Below are 21,047 nucleotides of genomic sequence, written 5' to 3' on the forward strand. Positions count from 1 at the left end.
TTATGAGGTGAGCTGAAAATGAAACATTCTTATATAAGAGCATAAGTGAGTAAGGAATGCAGAAGTGTATAAAATAGCAAAACTACTTTTGAAAATAAGCTGACAATATTTAATAAATTAAACAAATGTATACCAAAGACCTGGCAATTCCATTTCTAGGTATACACCCTAAAAAAACTGTGGATAGGGAAGTATCCATGTGGAAGTCCACGTGGATAGGGAAGTATACATAACAATGTCCTGATATCACTCCATATAGCAAGACTTGAAAAGAACCTACATAGCCATCAAGAGTAGAACATATACATGAATTATGGCATACTCACTAAAGAATACTACACATTGTATACTTACATCAGAGTTACATATATAAATATGAATCATCTCAAAAGCAATATTGAATAAAAAAACTGTTGCAAAATGACATAGAATGATAACAAATTTTATAAACTATTAAAACATGAAAAACACTATATATATTTATCAATACAAACATATGTATCAAAATATAAAAACATGCATCATGGAAAAATGAGCAGTAAATTCAGAATTATAATTAACTCTTGGTAGTGATGGATACAGCCTCACAACAAGGTATACAGTAAGTTTTAATTATCTTTGTAATATTTTTTCTTTAAGAAAAGCAGAGCTAGAAAAATGTTAAAATATGATAAAACTGGATGGTGCATACATGGATATATGTTATTATTCTCTATCACTTGCAGTTTTTAAAAAATATTTTCTAACAAATTAAGAAAAATTATTTTTTAAAGTCTAATTAAGCACAATGAACTCTAGGAAGCTCAGTTCAATCCTCTTGGCCAAAAAGGAATACCACAAAGAAATAATGTTTAATTAATTTTTATAATATGCAATCATCTTTGCTATTGTAAACTCTCCTCAAAACCCTTTTTCACTAATTCACACAATGCGTGTCAGCCTTTTGTATTACTAATCCCAGCATACGATTATCGATTAGTCAGTTTACTTTATAACATGCTTAATTACCCAGCAAATCTCCATTCTCTGTATTGTTTTGCCTTATATTGGCTATAGGGTTTATTTAATTGTTTTCTGCAGTTCTTCTTGTAGCTGAAAATTTCATACCTGGGTTGGCTGATACTTATTAAGTTTAAAAGGAAGTAACCTTCATGGTTACAACAGAATTGTGAGCAGTATCAGGCCTTTGCTGAGACCACAGCGCCTATGTGTAGCTTCCATTTCTTCAGTTATACAGTATTTTTATCTAAGTCAACAGCCTGTGCAGGCATCTTATGATATGAAATCATAAGAGAAACCAGCTACATAGACTAGGGGAAAAAATATAGAATGCCTTTTAAATTGTTACAAGAAAAGAAAGAACACTATACACAGGAGGAAACTGAATATAGAAAACAGAGCATCTCAATTCTGTTCTGCCACTCACTGTGTGGCCTTAGACCTTAGGCAACCCACTTCCCCGTCTCTCAACCTGGGTTTACTCATGTGGAGATAATGACACTGCCCTGCAAATCTCAAAGGATTGGTGTGATGGCTGAAAGAGATGATGCAGGAGGAAGTGCTTTGTGAACTGAAAAGCATTTCAGAACTACAAGCGGGACTGCCATTATTCTCACCCTTTCAAAACTAAAGAGTGTAAAATGGATATACTAAAATTCTTTGAAATAAATAGATTAAGGAAAATTAACTTGATGGCCTCAGCAAATGATGGTTTGTAAATGTGTGAGTCTATCTGTCACAGGAAAATTTCCATGAAAATATAAACACCTGCTAATAACATTTTAGAGAGGAACTCTGTTAAAAGTAGAAGTATCCAAGGAAGTTGAAGAAAGGTGTTTTAAATATCATCTTCCAAAATTATTCAAGGAGTAAATTAAATGATTATTGCAATTTGTATGCAAAGACTAAGGTAGATACTTGGTGACAGAGGGTGGCAAGATGCAAAATACTGTGTGTTGTTGCTTTCTTTAAAGCAGTGGCTCTTAAAGTGAACTCAGTGGACTCCTGAGATCCACGAGAACCTTTCAGGAGTTCATCAGGGCAAAATTATTTTCATAATGATATTAAGATGTTATTTACCCATTTTCTATGTTAATATTTTCACAGATGATATGAAAGCACTGGTGGGAGAATTGCTAGTAGCTTAGCACAAATCAAAGCCTTGGCATCAAACTTTACTGAGTCATTGTACTCTTCACTGCCATGCACTGTCATTAAAGCAAGCAAAGTCTGTTTTATTTAAGAATATCTTTGATGAAGTAGTAAAAATCTTAGTTCCATTATATCTCAAATTAAATGTGTCTTATTCTGTGTGGTGAAATGGCAAATACACATAAAGCACTCACTGCACACTGGAGTACAATGGTTGTTTAAGGAACAGCACTCCTGGTTGTTTCAGTTGCAAGCTGAACTAGCCACTTTTTTCTATCAAACACTTTTTCTTGACGGGACAACTGACAGATAAACTATTATTAGTTAGACTTAGATTTTTGGTAGATACTTTCACAAAAATGGACTAAGTTAATCTGTCACTTCAAGGAAAACAACGGACAGTATTCATTACCAATGATAACATTAAAGCTTTCAAGCAAAAAACAGAAGTTTGAAAAACTTAACATCTGTCACTGTGACAGTTGTAAGAAAGCCTTATATTGTCACTGTAAGAGTTTACTAATATCATGATTTTTCTGATGACAGCAGTAGTAATATTAATAAATGGGATTTGTTTATGCTGTATAATAAAATGCATAAACATGTGGAAGATATATACAACCCAATGAATCAATATTTTCCAAATGACCAATACATGTATTGGTAAAAGATTTATTCAAAGGTGCAAGATAAACCAATGGATTTTTGACGGAGAAAATACAAAATGTTCATTGATATAGCCTCAGATTCCACATTGTAACTAGTGTATAGGAAAGTACTGCTTGTTGAGTTTTGGTAGAATATCAATATAGTATCAAAGAAGAATGTGCACAATTATCCATCAAAAGTGCTATAGGATATTCATCCCTTTTCCAGTCAAAATGGTGAGTTAAAGCAAAAAAAAAAAAAAAAAGGGAGTGGTTGGTTAAGTGAAGTGGAGTGATGGAGTGGAAAGTAAATTATTGAATTCCATCACATGGTTCCTTAAGATGACTTGTGCACATTACAATACATATTGTGACTCACATGTTTCAGTGTGATTTTGCTTCCAAAAGATAAGACTTGTTAAGTATTCTTATGCCCTCAGGCTACTATAGCCACTTTGTCCCTAACTGGGGATAAGCATCTCCCCTCCTGTACCCCTTTATCATCCTTAGGCAATGGCTGATAGGGATGGAAGTATGAACATCCAGCTCATTTAATTTGGGTTTGAACAGACAAATAATTCATACTCCAGAGCTTTCATGAAGGTTTAGACTAAAGCTATCCTGGAAGAGACTTTGTCTAAAATCATACCTCTTCTTCCCCATTCCCTTTTTATCCCCATTCTGTCACTCCCTAACTGATTGCTCCTTTTTTTATTTTGTTTTGTTTTTTGAGATGGAGTCTTGCTTTGTTGCCAAGGCTGAAGTATGGCACAGTCACAGCTCACTGCAGTCTCGATCTCCCAGATTCAACCAATCCTCCTCCCTCCCCAGCCTCCTGGGTAGCTTGGACTACAGCCATGTGCCACCATGCCCAGCTATATTTTATTTTATTATTTTATTATTTTATTTTACAGATAAGGTCTCACCATGTTGCCCAGGCTAGTCTCGAACTTCTAGGCTCAAACGATCTTCCTGCCTCAGCCTCCCAAAGTACCGAGATTATAGGTGTGAGCCACCATGCCTAGCTGTTTCTCACTGTCTTAATAAACTATTTGCAAACAAATCTTCATCTCAATGTCTGCTTCTGGGGAATTAAACCTCTGAGAGCTAGCAACAGGTCATTCTACTGCTTAATCATTGTGCTCTTTGATTTTCTGCTAAATGATAATCAATTTGACTACCACAGTAATAGGAGAGACAATGTAAAATTTCTTTTTATAGCAACACAATTATAGCTAATTGTGAAGTGGAATAAGAAAGTTTAACTCTGCCAACAATAACAACAAAAAACAAATGTTAATTATGATCTTTGATTCATTTCTCCAAAAAGGGCATTATCAGGTACAGTATCATTGAGTCTACAATAATTGTAACATGCTTTTTGGTAAACTGGCTAGATGGAAGTAATATAGCAATAATGTGATGGGATAGAATGGAGAGAGTTACATTGAAAATACATGAGTAAATTTATTGGTCAAGATAATAATCAGTGGAGAAGATGAGACTGGAAATGCCAGTAAAAAGGGGAAGTGATGGGTGGATTCAAGATATGAATCCCTGGTTAGCCATTGACTTCAGATGGGCTAACCAGGAATCCCCTCATTAAGAGATTATCTGCTGTTGAAATATTTTTATGTTCATGTTTAAAACAAACAATTCTGAAACACAAAATAATTCTATTCCTCTATATTCAAGAAAACATACTAACCACAAGACAACATCATATAAATAAAATCCACATACTTCCATCCCTATCAGTCACAAACCTGAAAGGCTGTCAAGGTGGGGACAGGAGCACTTGGAACACAGGCTGGAATACAACATGTGTCTGGCTCAAGTACTTAACTTGATAAAGTCAAGTCTATTTCTATCAATTTGTATCAGGAGATGAATAGGTTCTCATTTTAAAAAAAAATGAAACTCAAAAAGAAAAACTTTTATTTTTTTAAAAAAAATCAAAGGTGTCAAATCTGGAAATACCTCCCAAAAGCCAGGAAACACTGAGTTCTAAGCACAAGAATCAAGATAGCTTCCTTGATTCATCTGGTCCTTGAGACCAGATGGCCAAAACCAGTACAGGCCGACAGATCACATCTTTCAAGTGTGTGTTTGAAGTGCAAGAAGACTGGGGAACAAGTCTGCAGAAGTATCCATTCCCAGAAACTGACCGTACATAAAGTTTGGTGAGTTTTGTATGAAATTTCCTCTGTTGGGCAATGGCAGCATTTATGCCTCTGAAACTTTGTCAAAAATGCATAAATATTCTATAGTTATTTGCAGAAGAACTACATTTAAATATAGCATATCCTATATCCTATGGAGATTCATCTTCTTGAGTTAACAAAGGACCTCTGCCATCTTAGGTGAAAGGTATTTTACTATGTTGTAAAAAAAAGTAGAATACATGTAAAATCAAAGGTAAAATAATTTATACCTTTCAAAAATGACCAAGAAGTAACAGTTAAACATGGTGCAAAGAGGTAATTCAATAAGCACTAGCAATGCTTGTATGTGTGTGTGTGTGTACAGCCTGAAACCTCAGAATTGCTAGTTTTTTTAACTACCTACTATTAATGTCACACTCAACCCTGATTTTTCATACCAACAATTTACCAACACACTAACAGTTTACAAAACATTCAGTTATTCTATGGGGTTGCCTTTATCACAAAGTAACTTCTTTCCACACTGATGACAGATATAATGCAATAGAAACAAAAATTAATTCTTACTATTTTTATAACACTTTTTAAAAACTATTGATTTAATAACCCTCAATTTCCCTTTGAAAGGAAATACTGAGAGTATTTAAAGTATCCTGACCATGAAACAGAAACTTAGCATAGTAAGTGATACATATGTACCCATTGATACAATCTGTATCATGATACATGATAGAAGCATGTGAAATGATTTTATCAGTTTCTGGCATGCAAATCACAATCAGGTGATCAAGGTAATTGCTTTTCCTTATGGTTGAAATCATCCCTGGTTTTCTGATAGGAAAAGTACCGTGGAATGTGCTAACCTGGTTCCAAAGGTTGCCACACCAACTCACCCTACTCACATTCCCACCATCTCCTTCCATCTTTCTAGGGTTGATTGTGTGGTTTAAGTGCTTATCATTAGGAGAAACCTCAACAATGGATAAAATTCGATTTAGTGAAGAATTTCCAGGACATTTTACTAAAAGAGAAAAGGAATTATCACATATATTAAAATAATCTGTATCATTAGTACACACCAAACTTTTCCATTTCAGAGGCAAACGTTTGATAAAGTTCAATTAGAATCATTTTTTCACTTAGTATGGAAAATGATTCTAAACTCTGCCCAAATATGTGGGGATGTTGCATTGGAGAAATGCTCAGAAAAAAAGCCCGAGTGTAAAGAACGGAAGATTATGTAAGCTTTGGTAAAAATCTCTGTGTTACATTTTCTCAGCTCTTAAATGTAATTCCAAAAAAGACCCTGGACAGTGTGGTATGGGCTAGCATATGTTTTATTTTCAGCTTTATGGAACAACAGGGATTTGCAAGCTTTAATAAATTCCCAACTATAACCACAGAAGATCTCTTTGGATTTCACCAAATAGAAAACAAACAATAATGAGTTGCTGGGGTGACAGGGTCTTTATTTGTTATGATGGCACAGAAAAAGAAATGTGTGCCTAGGGCATTTGTTTTAATCATGAAAATGGGGAAACTAGTGCTCAGCATTCTTCATTGCTGGATCATTCTTACAGCCAATTAATTAATGTGAAGAACAGCTTCTTGTCTTGTAAATAATTCATTTCTTCACTTCGCAAGTATCTACTGAGGTCTGATACCAATTCAAACATTAGCAAGGTCTTCCATACTTTAGATCACACAGAAATTTGAAGAATAAAGAGATTCAAAAGGGAAGAAATGCAGAAAGAAGTGCAACAAGATGAAATATTTAGTTTACCCCTAATTTTAAGACAGTTACTATGCTCATAAAAGTGTTTTATATGTAATTTCAAAAAATATTTAAATAATCAAACCTCAGTTTATCCTGAAAGAAAATAAACATGGGAAAATGTCAGCTTTGTCTGACAGAAAAACTTTAGGCTGAGGTGGTGGTATATATTTGTTTGTTCATTCCACCAAATATTTTTCCACCAAATATTTGACTACCATACAGGTGCTAGGTTCAGTGCCAAGCTATGCAGATTTTAAATTGAAAGCTGCTCTCATGGAGCTTTCAGTTTACTGAGTGTGTATGAGAGTAAGAAACGGTAATCAAACACTAATGAGTGTGCAATTACAAACTGAGATACAATCTAAAGAAAGGAAGCACAGGTCTGGGAATATTTGTAACAAAGGTACATGTCTTAGGCTTAGGGTTACTGAGGAAGGGGGATCAATAAAACCTTATTTCAAGAAGAAATGCTGAAATTGATAACTAATGAATGAGTGCAAATTAATGCGAAGGGGGTGACATCTGACAAAGGCAACAAAATGTACAGAAGCCCTATGAGGTAGGTAAATAAGTAGTGTGTGTGTGTGTGTACATACAAACAAAAAGAAAGCTTTTATAATACTGAAACCAATAATTTTTCAGATGTCCTATCAGCAACCAGATTACTTAATCTGTCTGCCTTTGCAAGTACTTAATAACTGACAACAAAGTGAAACATGGATCTGTCTCCATTTCTCAAATGCAGGAGGTAAATTATTATGACGTTTTACACCATCATCTATTTCCTGCCACTACAATTAATGCATTAGTGCTTAACAAACTTAATACTTTTTGTGAAATGAAAATCATAATATCAAAACCCCATCTTTCATAACTGTAGCCTTCACCCTTAACAGTCACAGGTCTTCTTTGATTTTCTCAAAAAGACAAGCTCTATCCCTCCTAAAAGTATTTACCTAGACTTTCTTCCAAATTTTTAACAAGAAAAAATAACTCCTAATCACCCACCTGATCAGCTTAATATTACTTCTCCAATTAGGCCCTCCCTGCTTGCTCACTCTAAAGAAGGTTGTTGCCTGGTTTTTTTTTTCCCCCCTCTAATACCAGTTGTCAACTTAGTGTGTTTATTTGTTTAATCTGTCTTTCACAACATAAATCCCATGAGAGAAAATATTCATGACTATTTTATCTACCGAGAGCAGCACATATGTTAAGGGCTTAGTAAATATTTTTTGACTGAAAGTGAATAAATAAATGATGACTGAGTACTGAAGTAAAACAAAGTCAGAGAACTATGAATAAATATGTATTATAATCTCCATAAAAAAGCTCTGTAAGTGTAGGCAATTCGAATATAACTGAAACACTCTTCTGAGATTTTCTCAAGGAATATCATATGATACAACTCTCAAGTATAATAATTTTTTTCTATAAAAAACACTGCCAAATTTCAGTACACTATCTAGGAAGTCAATCTGAATCTTAAGACAATTCAAAATGGAAAACAGGAAAGGAGTCCTCAAGTATAAAAGCCCTATTAAACAAAATTACTTTCACACATAGAGACTTAATATCACACACAAAAGAAATGTTTAATAAATGTGGACTAGATTAATAAATATTTAGTATTTCTGTATTTTCTTCACAATTTAAAGTGTAGAAAAGTAACATGAATTTACATATGATTCCTCGACATAATTATTATTCTTATGAACTTTAAAGAAAAGTAAGGATATAGAATTTTTCCCAAAAAATTTGTAACATTCTCCTAGAAGCAGCTTAGACTCATGTATAGAACAAAGAATCTTCAATTAGGAGAGTAAAGAATTCACAAACACCAATAAAAATAGCCAAAGAATCCCATAGAAATTAATAATTAGTTCACTATATTGATTCATTTTGGAGGGTTTTTTTTTTTAAAGAAAAACATTTAGGTATATGTGAACTCAGGAGTCATAACCTGCAATGAACCCAACTCTGTAATGCAACACAGATACCATACCAAAGATGGACTGTAAAGGCCAGTCCTGAGGTCAGCTAGATCTGACATGGAAATTTTCAATTTTCTGAACCAATAAATTCTTTTTTTGACTTCTTTCTTGTTAGCCCAAGTTACATTAGATTTTTGACCCCGGAAATCAAAAGAGAATTAACCAATAACAAATACTAAGAACTCTTCACTCTTCACACTCCGAGTCATCAATTCCTTTTCCATTCCATCTCATAGAATGTTTTCAGAATGACAGTACTAAAATGAAAATGTGATTAGATCACTCACTCCATAGTTTCTGCTTGTTTACAGGATAAATATTAACCCTATAGCTTATCTCTGCTACCTTTACCTCCCCACCTACCATTCTAATTCATACACACTGTAAGCCAACAATTCTGAACATTTACTCATTCTCTGTGTCTGTAATCCCCTTCTGAGTCAACTCCTCTGAAAGGAGTTACCTTCCTCCTCAGGCTGCATTAATGCTGGTACGATGTTCTCCCAATGCATCTTGCTTCTATCTCACTGTATTGCAATTTCTGCTTTGCCAGGCTGCCACCTACCCCTACTAGACTATAAACTGCTTCAGGTCAGAATTTCTCCATATTCCCAGTGAAAACATTGAACCTAACTCATCTTAGATGCTCAATAAATGTCTGCTCGATGAATGTACATTTTATCCAATGAATGTAGATTACATTCAATGCATGTACCTAAGTTAGCCACTTTTTAAAATGAGTAATCCTTTTACAGCATGATTAATAAATACAATCTCTAATATTTAAAAAAATAGGTTATTAGTAAAAATGACCTTATATAATTGGTGGTTAAATACCTTTGTATATAAATAAATGTGATCTCATTTTTAAAATGTCACAGTTCACTCCCTGAAATAAATACCTTAAATTACTTTTTGTAATAATGTTAGGTTCAAAATACTCTCTAACATTTAAAAGGAAATCAGAATTTGAGGAAATACCCATACAAAGTGAGTGGTATTTGACAAACTGACTATATAATAATTTCACTGAGATGACTTCTAGTATCAAATACATGAAAAAGATAATCGTAACACAAAAAGGTTATTCAAAAACTTGACTAAGAAAAAAGTCACCAATAATTATTTTATTCAGGGAGTAAAAGTTATTTATTGTCAAAATATGAATTTTAAATTTGAGAAGATTTATAAGTATATATTTGTTTGAACAGTATCGGACTGGCCTTTTATTGGTTTATTGGTATTTAGTGCCAGCACTTATAATGTGAACTTAGCAACAGAAGATAATTCTTATGAAATCAATATTCAACTTACATGAAATAACTTAAAAACTTACCAACAATATTCTAATGATTAAATACCTTTACCAAACAATGTCTAATGAAAGTCCAAATGTAAAAAATTAAAAATTCAAATTATAGAATATAATTTTTACACACAAATTGTTTTGTAGCACCATCTTACAAAGTAAACATTATGTTTATTCTGTAGCTAAGATTTCTCCCCACAAGCAGAACTTGTTTGCAATATAGAAGAAGACAACCCATTAACAAGTAACTTTAAGTAATGTAGTTGGATGGTCATTATAATACAAATGGTGCTATAAATTTCCCTTTAAGTATTGTTTTAGCTACATTCCACAAATCTTGATGTGTTTCCATTTTCATTTTCATACAGTTAAAAATATTTCCTTAATTCTTTTTTCTTTCTTAACCTCTGGGTTATTTAGAGGACAGTCATTTAATTGACAAATATGTAGAGATTTTCTACAAGTCCTTCATTATAGACACCTAATTTAATTTCATTAAACTCAGATAATATTCTTTGTATGATATAGATACAGATGTCAGTTACACCAGATTAATAGGGTTGTTCAGGTCTTCTATGTCTATACCTATTTCTGTCTACTCTGTCCATCAGTTATTAAGAAGGAATATTTAAATCTCCAACAAAAATTGGATTTGTGCCTTGCTCCTTGAAGTTCTGCCATATTTTGCTTCAAGTATTTTGATGCTGTTATTAGGTACATAAATGTTGTATTTTATGGCCTTCTTAATGAACTAAGCCTTCTATCATTATAAGATAATCTCCTTTTCCCCTGGATATATACAACCATGACTGGATTTGAATCTACCCTTTTGCTACTTGTTTTCTATTGCTTTTATCTGCCCTCAGCCTCTTTTTTCTCTTTTTCTACTTCCCTTGGATTAACTGCGTATTTTATATTATTCCATTTTATCTGCTTTCTTGACTTCGTAGCTATAATTCTTTTGACTGTTGTTTTAGTGGTTGGTTCACAGTTTATACTTTTAATTTATCATGAACTGTCTTCAGGTAATATTATACCACATCATACATAGTATAAGAAATTTACATAAGTATTCTTACATTTCCCCCCTCCTAGCCTTTGCACTGTTACTATTATAATTTTACTTCTATATATGTCATGAAGTTCACAATATATTTTTATTATTTTTTACTTAGTCAAATAACTTTAAAAGAGACTCTAAGGGGAGAAAATTACCATTTTCAGTGTCATTTATTCCTTTATATAGTCCAGGTTTCTAACTGATAACATTTTTCTTCTGCCTGAAGAACTTTCTTTAGTGTATCTTTCAGTACAGATCTACTAGTGATTAATTTTTTCATCTTTAGTTTATCTAAACAAGTTTTTATTTCATCTTTACTTTTGTAAGATATTTTCACTAGGTATAAAATTCCACGTTGATGGCTGGAGATGGTGGCTCACACCTGTAATGCCAGCACTTTGGGAGGCCGAGGCGGGCAGATCACCTGAGGTCAGGAGTTCAAGGCCAGCCTGACCAACGTGGGGAAACCCAAGTCTCTACTAAAAATACAAAATTAGCCAGGCATGGTGGTGGGTACCTGTAATCCCAGCTACTCGGGGCTGAGACAGGAGAATCATTTGAACCCAGGAAGCGGAGGTCGCGGTGAGCTGAGATCATGCCATTGCATTCCAGCCTGAGCAACAAGAGTGAAACTCCGTCATAAAAAAAAATAAAAAAAATAAAAAAATAAAAATTCCACATTGATACTTTCTCTCTTTCTATAATTTAAAAATGTTATTCCACTGCCTTTGTGTTTCACTGTTTCCAAAGCAAAGACTCTTAACCATCTTTGTTACTCTGTACCTGATATATCTCTTTTTTTTTTTTTTACCTTCTTTTAAGATTTTCTCATTATCACTGGTATTAATCAGTTTGATTATGATATGCCTTTGTATCATTTTCTTGTGCTTGGAGTTTTTTTAGTTTATTCTACCTGAGTTTACAGTTTTTATTAATTGTCTTTCCCACCATTTTTTCAAATATTTCAGTCTAAAACTCTCTCCTCTTCATCAACTTGAATTACATGAATATTGAAGCACTTGAAATTGTCCTACAGTTCACTGATTCTCTCTTTTTTAAATTAGTCATTATTCTCTTTGTGGTTCATTTTGTGCAGTTTCCATTGCTATGATGTCACCTCATTAATGTCTTTCTTTGTAGACTCTAAACTGTCATATACCCATCCAGCTAATTTTTCATCTTAGGTCCTATAATATTCATCTCTAGAAGATAGATTTAAGTCTTTTTCATATCTTCCATTTCTGTGCTTCACGTGTTCAATCTTTCATCTCTTTTGAACTCATGAAATGTGACAATAACTATCTTAATGCTTTGTCTACTATTTCTCTCATTTCTGCTGTGTGCTTTTTTTTAACTGATTGATGTTCTCCTCATTTTGTGTCATGGTTTCCTGTGTCTTTGCATAAAAAGTAATATTTTTACTAGCTCCCAAACATGATTTTCACCTTTTGGGGTGGTAAATATTCTTATGTTCTAATGAACATCTTTGAGCTTTGTTTTGGAAAACAAGTTACTTGGGAACAGCAAATCCTACAGAAGTTGGCTTTTAAACTTTGTTAGGCAAAATTGGCACAGCCTTTAATCTAGGGTGAATATGCTCCACTACTAGGCAATATTCTTCTGTTTATTCTATCTGATGCTTCGTGAGTTACGAGGTTTTCCACTTTCTGGCTGATAAGGGAACATGAATAATTCCCAGCCCTGTATAAATTCTGAAAATTATTCCCTGTGTTCTTTTGAGATGATTATTTCTCCAGCTTTTTGTAGGTTTCCCACATGCTGATGGGTCCTCAGCTGAGGGCTGTACGCCGACCCTCTGCATATCTATGTAGTTTTCTCTCTGTGCATCTTCTCTCCAGTCAGTACTCTGTCCTGCAAACTCTAGCCACCTGGAACTCCCCACTCTCCCAACTCTGTCTCATCAACCCTAGACGACCAACATTCACCTGGGTTCTCCTCCCTGCTGGGCCCTGGAAAAAATCTCTTAAGGCAATCAGCTGGTACAATCAAAGGGTTTACCTCATTTGTTGCCATCCTTAAAGGATCATTGTCCTGAACTGTCTGATATTTAACGTCTGAAGACTCCCTTTCGTACGTTGTATCTGGTCTTTTTTATTTGTTTCTAGAAGGAAGGCAAATCCAGTTCCTTTAACTCCATCTAGGCTGAAACAATTAAATGGCCATTCTCTGGGAATAGAAAGTAAAAACCTACAACACTGACGTTTCCATAACTCAGAATGTATAATAATTTTTAAATGAACAAAAAAGAACAAATATCCAAAAGAAGAAACCTAAATATCCTAGTTGATGGAATAAATATTTCTGCACCCAGACATAATGTCTGACACATAGAAGGCTCAAAATCAATACTAAATTCATAATTCCTTTGAAGCTAATTAAAATTAGAAAAGATAATTCAGTAAAAGGAAGAAGAAAACAATGCTATCCTGTGCCTTAGATACTGAATAATTAATTCAATTGGATGTCCTATAAGAATAATACATAAAATTGTGTATTGTGTTTTGTTTTGATTTACTGGAAAATTACAAACTAGCATGCCATATTCACATGTATTTTACCTTCATCTGAAATAAGTTAAATAAGAACGATTTTATAATTTGTTTCTTTTATTTTGGCAATATTTAACATAACTAAGATAAACTATATATTACCTTGTTAATATTAATGGTTAATATCAATGTTAATATTAATTTTAATAAACATATTTAGGCAAGATTTTAAAACTATAAAATAGAAGAAATTAAGCAAAATTTTTTTTTTTTTTTTTTTTTGGAGACAGAGTCTCGCTCTGTAGGAGAGCAGTGGCGCGATCTCGGCTCACTGCAAGCTCCGCCTCCCGGGTTCACGCCATTCTCCTGCCTCAGCCTCCTGAGTAGCTGGGACTTCAGGCGCCCGCCACCGCGCCCGGCTAATTTTTTGTATTTTTAGTAGAGACGGGGTTTCACCGTGGTCTCGATCTCCTGACCTTGTGATCTGCCCGCCTCGGCCTCCCAAAGTGCTGGGATTACAGGCATGAGCCATCGCGCCCAGCCGCAAAAATAATTTAAAACAAAGCATTAATATAATATTTACCTATAATCATAGAAATTACACCTTATAAATGTATTAATCTGTTTCTTTAAAAAAAAAATTAGGATCATTTCTACCATCATTCAGAGGGTTCAATTAGTCCAATCTGCTCTTTAAGATCTAGAGGCTTTATTCAGAGAATATGCAAGATCAGTCACCTTAGCTCATGAGCTCTAAAGTAAAATAGACTTCAAGATAGATAACACCTCTGCGAATTACTTATGCTCCCTAAGCTTCATCTTCCTGATCTGTAAAATGATGATAATGGTATCTATCCAATAAAGTAGTTGCAATAATAAAAGAATGCATGAAGAGCACGTAACATAGTATTTGGCACTAAGCTGACTATTATTTTATTAGTTTAATGTTATTCTGCCTAGAAGTAAAGCCCTTATATGAAGAAGATGGACTCCAAAGCTGCATTGTCTTATATCCTATTCTCAAACGTTAAGTCTAGTCTTCTGGAATGTCAAGCTGTAATTTCTGGGGCTGCCATTAGTATTGCTTATGGAAACATAAGACCAAGTAAGGACACATAAAACTGGAGTAATTAGAAAACAATCCTGTACCATGAGGAAGAAGACAGTCTGGAAGTCTGGAAAAAGATGATGTATTACAGGGAAGAGAAGTTGAAAGGCCAAGGATTCACCCTATGGAACCTGTAAGGTTTTAAATCTTGGCTCCACTATTTTACTTATGTTTGACTTTGGGCAAGTTACTTGACCCTATCTGTAAAGTGAAGACAATAGTAATACTTACCACATAAATTGTTAAGTTTCATTGACAATAACATGTATCACTCACTCACTCACTGTTAATATTATAAAAGCCAGGAAGATTAGAGAGTTAGAAAAGCATCAAATTCAAGGTTATAGAGATGGATTTTTTTATTAAAGGAAGGAGTAGATTCCAGGGTCAATCTAATATAATTCTAGCTACTGTCTCTCTTTTAAGACCCAATCACAAATAATGAAAAAGAAAGGTTTTAGAGTGATAAAAGACCCATCAAAAGGTAAAATATCCACGCATGAAGATAGCTGTTATGACATAAGCTGAAGTGAAAGCTGACCTAACATAGACTTGTTACATGGAAAAATGGTTCTAATATTTTTTGATAATTTGGAATAGTATGTGGAAAAGTAAAAGTTTTGCAATCAGACAGACCTAGCTTGAGTAGCTTGAGTTCAATTTTGCCACTTAGTAGTTGTTTGACCTTGAATAAGTTCATTGTATCCTCTGAATCCTAATTTTCACAATTGTAAGACAGGCATAACAACAACTGCCTTTCAGAATGACCCTGAAAATTAAATGATAAAGTATGTAATGTTCACGCTATAACTGCAATAATAGTAGCTTTCACTTTCACTATTTCACCAATAGTGGAAAACCATTCCCAAAGAAACAGCAACTTTCCAATATCTCTGCCCCACTCTGAATGGACCACTGTTTTTGTTGTAACAGACCATCTTTCTCATAGGTAAATCTGAACTAATTCCAAGTCTCTGTCAATTTGAATAACGAGTTCGAATCCACATCGTGTTCAACATTAGCCTAGTTCGTTTGTTATCCAAACTATCGCTGAGTAAATACTACTTTACTTTCCCTGAAATCACCTCCTTCACTTATTTCCCTTACACAAATGTCACATATAATATTCTTTATGATCAGGCCTCAAAAGCCAGCATTCACTCTCCTAGGCCCTAATTTCAACATAGTCTATTCATACGAATTAACAATACACCATTGTTAATTTTCACCAACTTTCAAAAAAATTTGAATTTAATGCTCTCACACTTAATGACAAGACAAAGATAAAATACGCAAGAATTATGAACACCTCCTTGGCCGAATCTATCATATTTACCAAAATTTGGAAAACAAAAATAACACTCTCTTAAGGCAAGGGTTCTTAATTTAGGTCTAGTTGATTATGAGAGAAAACAGACAAACACATGATGCAGAATATCAACCTGATAAGACCAATTCTTTGCAATCTCTTTATCTCTGATGATCCTTTATGCAATCCAGAAAACTTCATCTTCTCCCACATTTTCAACTGCTTCTGTTTTACTGCCAACTCCCATCAATTTGGCAAAAAGATGAGAGCAGTAATCACTGGAGAAAACGTAGGGGGAAAAATGAGCCAAATCAACTGACTTTGTTTCAATCGTCTATTTAATCTGCCCAATGAGCAAGCCTAAGTGTTCTTGCTAAAGGTAATTAAGCGGTATTTTGTAATTCCTGTTTTTTTTTTTTTAAGGTCTTGTTTTAAAAGTGTCTTAAAGGTGTTCTATAATGAAACACTTTTTGTCCTTAAGGAAACAGCTTTTGTCTGTAAGGAATAAGGTAGAAATAGATGCTAAGGTAATAATTTGGCATTACCATCTTATTTTCACAATAATGGATGTTTTGACATTGACAATAGATTTCCTCATTAGTACAATCAAAATTCAATTTGAATAGAATTTTAGGAGTAGCTCTTAAGGAAACAAAGGGTATCAATAATATAGAATGTTTCCTCAAGGATGTATAGCTACTGCTATGTTTCCATTTCTTCTAGTCAAAAATCAATGTCACACTAGGCTATAATGAATGGCTGCTTGTCAGCTGCACTTAAACTGACTGAAACTCATCATTCCTTTAAAATCTGTTCTTCTAGAAAGAGTAATTTAATAACTTGACTTATTTACGTTTGATTCAGACATATAATCTAACCATGGCTTAGAAAGCATTTTACACATAAGAAAAAACAAGCTGTCTTTATTAGTGTTAGAGATGTTTACAATATAGTCAATTTTTAAAGGAAGAACAGAAACTGTAGTCAATTATTAGATACATATTCACACCTGTTGTCTGTCATGTTTCAAACCCCTTAGGTGTGAGATGTAGTCAAGGAAAATAAAATGAAGAAGAACCAGCTGCAAAAACTGATTTTGTTCTCATATGGTAATTAAAAGGAAAAAGTGTACCATGTGTTGTATCTTTGACAATCCCATTATTTCATATCAAGGACAGTCCCATTTTCTTTTAACAGATTTGTGTTGCTGTCAAGTATGTTATAAAGGCTAGCACTTGTAGGTCCGGGCTATTGACCTAATTTATATTGGTAGTCTGTCCAATTACCTTTGCTAAATTTCTCCCTGAAGCATACTAGTCTGATGTCAGAAAAATTAAACATTTTCATTTTCATTCTCACTCCAACCCCCATACTTAAGTCACACTTAATGTGATTTTTTAAAAATCACATTAGACATCAAACCTAGTCAGGCCATGTCTTAGAAAGACAGAGGTGCTATAAACACCAAATGCTTTTAAAATGCAAAGCACAGAGCATCTAAAACTATATGTGGTACAGTTACAATAAATGAACACTCAGAATACATGTAAATGCTACACTGTCATGACCATATGCTTCTTGGAAAACCTTTAAGATAACAGTAACTTAAGTTACTGTTTGAATGGTAAATATTGTATTATGTTTGAATTGTGCTTAATTTACATTTAAGTCTTACTTTCAAAAAACTATTAATATGATTCTGAATATCATCAATAAGATTACATATACTTAAAGCACCTGTTAATACACTCCAAGTCACTATGGATGTGACTCATTTGAGGAATATATAATATAAAATAATTTGAAGTTAAAATAGGTCTTTACCAAAAAACGGTCACTTTAAAAACACGTTGACCACTGTCTTCTATGTATTGAATATAAAGTATGATTTGCTTTGTAAAATTTTATTCTTGTACAACAACAAGTAATATGCAAAGATGAAAATACATAATCTTTGGAACTAGACAGAGATAGATGCAAATTCTGGCTCTAGAGCTTGCAAAAACAAGACCAAAAAAATGCTTAACAAAATTAATACCCATCTAACCTACTTGGCAAGGACAGCCCTACACATGAAATGATTCTTACTGATACAATGTAACTGCCACACAGAAGCGTTTGATTCAAGAAAACAAAATGCAACTTGTTATGGCATTTGTAGTTAAGTACCAAGGGTCTAGCCAAATGTATATTGTGCTGTAATATACATATTGTGCTTTTATACATAAGTATAAAGTGTGTAAATATGTAAGTTTAAAGTGTGCATATATATATATATAAGTATATATACCTATATATACACTTTTCCACCAAGGAAGAAATTACCAGATTTTCTATGTCTCTGGATGATTTATAGAACTCAGTAACTTGAAACAAAAGGAAGTAAATATACTTCAGTGAGAAAAAAAAACTTTTTTACAGTCAATGAAAAGAGGTATTTGCAGGTATTGCTATGGTATTTGTAGCCTCTAGCAAAAACATGTTGTTAAAGTTTAAAATGTCCTAACATTATATGTGAAAAATATGACTCACCTGACCCAGCCATGGAAAATGCCTTTAACCAATCTGTGAAATAGGTTTTCTTTCTAGATCATGAAGAATTATTCACTGAGAGAGTTTTGCATCACAGAAGTGATATTTTTAATGAAGGCTAAAATGAAAACAATAATTCAGAAAATCAAATATTAGTTTCCCTTACCATAAACTTTTCCTGAATATGCTTTAGGAAAATAGAGATAGCAAAAACAAAGCAGAACAAGGACAGGTGTATGTTGCCCAGTGATCAGTCAGTTCAGTAATAAATCAGTCCCTTTGAGACACCGATTTTAATGTACAGCAGAAGTATATCAGCTAGGAGAAAATCCAATCTCTTCCAACATTATTTATGACAAAGCACTCCTAACTGAAGTCCAATTTGTTTGTGGAATTGCAGTCATTCTGATTCAACTAAACAATAAATGAATCTGCCTTTCATAGCTCCAACTCCAGAGCACAAAAGAAAACAAAAGAGAACTACATCACAACACTTCACAATCCATGGGCCCAGCTAAAGGAACAGTGGGAAAGCAGTTTTTGGAGTGTGCAAAAAAATCCAATGAGCTACAAAATACAATTCATTGACCTGAACCACCCATGTACTTTTTGCATTGGCTGTATTTCACCTAGTGAGCTATTCATAGCACACAAATGAGCTTGCTGGGAGCTTTATTACAATCCTTCTTCATTCTGAAGGCCTCGTGCATCACTGAATGCTGGACATCTCAGATGACCACTCAAAATACTCCTACAATTCAACCAAAGCCTATGGCACAACTAGATCATGATAATGACTAAAAAAGATAAATTCTGGGAGGCTAAAAACAGGAACAAGCTAGAATTCATCTATAAATTTATAACTATTCCTCAACTAATTAAGATTTTGGACTCTGACATACTATTTTCTTTCATAATGACTCTATTTAGAAACAATCTATTGTCCAGTGTTCTCTAACTGGTATTTCTTAATTTGTTACATTTACTAAGTTGTATTTTACCAGGGAAGAAAAAGGAGATCTTAAAATACTTATTTCTGTCATATCACAAATCTCTTTTTGTGCACTTTTCTTGTAAACCACATATCTGAAGGTGAAAAATATTGTTACTAAAAAAAATTCTTATTATTCTTATGCCAACTAAAGAGTAGTTGTTTTGAGAAGAAACAACAGGAATTTAAAAATGTATGGCATGACATTGCCTTGGTCACCAGCCATTCAATCATTCCCGATATACATATTCTGAATGTGAAATATGTATTATATATTGAATTATGAAATATGTATTATGCTAAAAGAGTTCTCTGTAATACTAATTCTCCATCTAAAACTCTTGTAGAATTAAAAACTATGATATAACTGAGGCATGTTGACAGGAATGTACACAGTACTAGTAAATTCCCAAGTTGTTAAAGTTTTATATTCTTGCATGGACTAGTAATTTCCACAACAATAGGTTTTCCAGTCCTTCATGTGTTACATATATAATTTAAAAAGTTATATGCTTATAGAATTAAAGTGTTCAACTCTATATTTCTTATTGCTTTAACTAAATATTTACAAACTGCTTATAAGGAAAGAAAACTATCCATTTAGAAGAGAAAGTCATATTTGTCATTCATCACATAAACAGAACTAAAGGCAAAAAACACATGATTATCTTAATAGACTCAGAAAAGGCCTTTGATAAAATTCAACATCCCTTCATGTTAAAAACTCTCAATAAATTAGGTATTGAAGGAGCATATCTCAAAATAGTAAGAGCCATATATGATAAACCCACAGCCAATATGATACTGAATGGGCAAAAGCTGGAAGCATTCCCTTTGAAAACAAGACGAGGATGCCCTCTCTCACCACTCCTATTCAACACAGTATTGGAAGTTCTGGCCAGGGCAATCAGGCAAGAGAAAGAAACAAAGCATATTCAAATAGCAAGAGAAGAAGTTAAATTAACTTTGTTTGCAGATGACATAATCCTATATTTAGAAAATCCCACTGTCTCAGCCCAAAAGCTCCTTAAGCTGATAAACAACTTCAGCAACGTCTTAGGATACAAAATCAATGTGCAAAAATCGCTAACATTCCTATACACCAACAACAGGAAAGCAGAGAGGCAAATTATGAGTGAACTCCCATTCACAATTCCTACAAAGAGAATAAAATACCTCAGAATACAGCTAACAAGAAAAGTGAAGGACCTCTTCAAGGAGAACTACAAACCACTGCTCCAAGAAATCAGAAGACACAAACAAATGGAAAAACATTCCATGCTCATGGATAGGAAGAATCAACACCAAGAAAATGGTCATCTTCCCAAGTAATTTATAGATTCAATGTTGTTCCCATTAAACTACCATTGACATTCTTCAAAGAATTAGAAGAAACTATTGTAAAATTCATATGAAACCCAAAAAGAGCTTGAATAGTCACAACAATCCTAAGCAAAAAGAACAAAGCTGGAGGTATCACACTACTTGACTTCAAAC

At 33.6% G+C, this 21,047-nt stretch overlaps 1 protein-coding gene across 11 annotated transcripts in view; it reads right to left on the bottom strand.

Moving 5' to 3' along the window:
• The window catches only part of IMMP2L (inner mitochondrial membrane peptidase subunit 2), an 872,645-nt gene that overhangs the window by 558,270 nt on the left and 293,328 nt on the right, over positions 1-21,047 (bottom strand). For 6 of the 11 annotated variants that reach the window (XM_065542471.2, XM_065542467.2, XM_065542469.1 and 3 more), the window contains one exon: positions 11,618-11,713. The exons of the other annotated variants lie outside the window; for them this stretch is intronic. In XM_065542471.2, coding sequence (XP_065398543.1) covers positions 11,618-11,713 — 96 coding nt within the window. The remainder of the gene's footprint in view (positions 1-11,617; positions 11,714-21,047) is intronic. 11 annotated transcript variants of the gene reach the window in all.

This window comes from Macaca fascicularis, chromosome 3 (assembly GCF_037993035.2).
Source record: "Macaca fascicularis isolate 582-1 chromosome 3, T2T-MFA8v1.1".
In the NCBI taxonomy this organism is placed as follows: domain Eukaryota; kingdom Metazoa; phylum Chordata; class Mammalia; order Primates; family Cercopithecidae; genus Macaca; species Macaca fascicularis.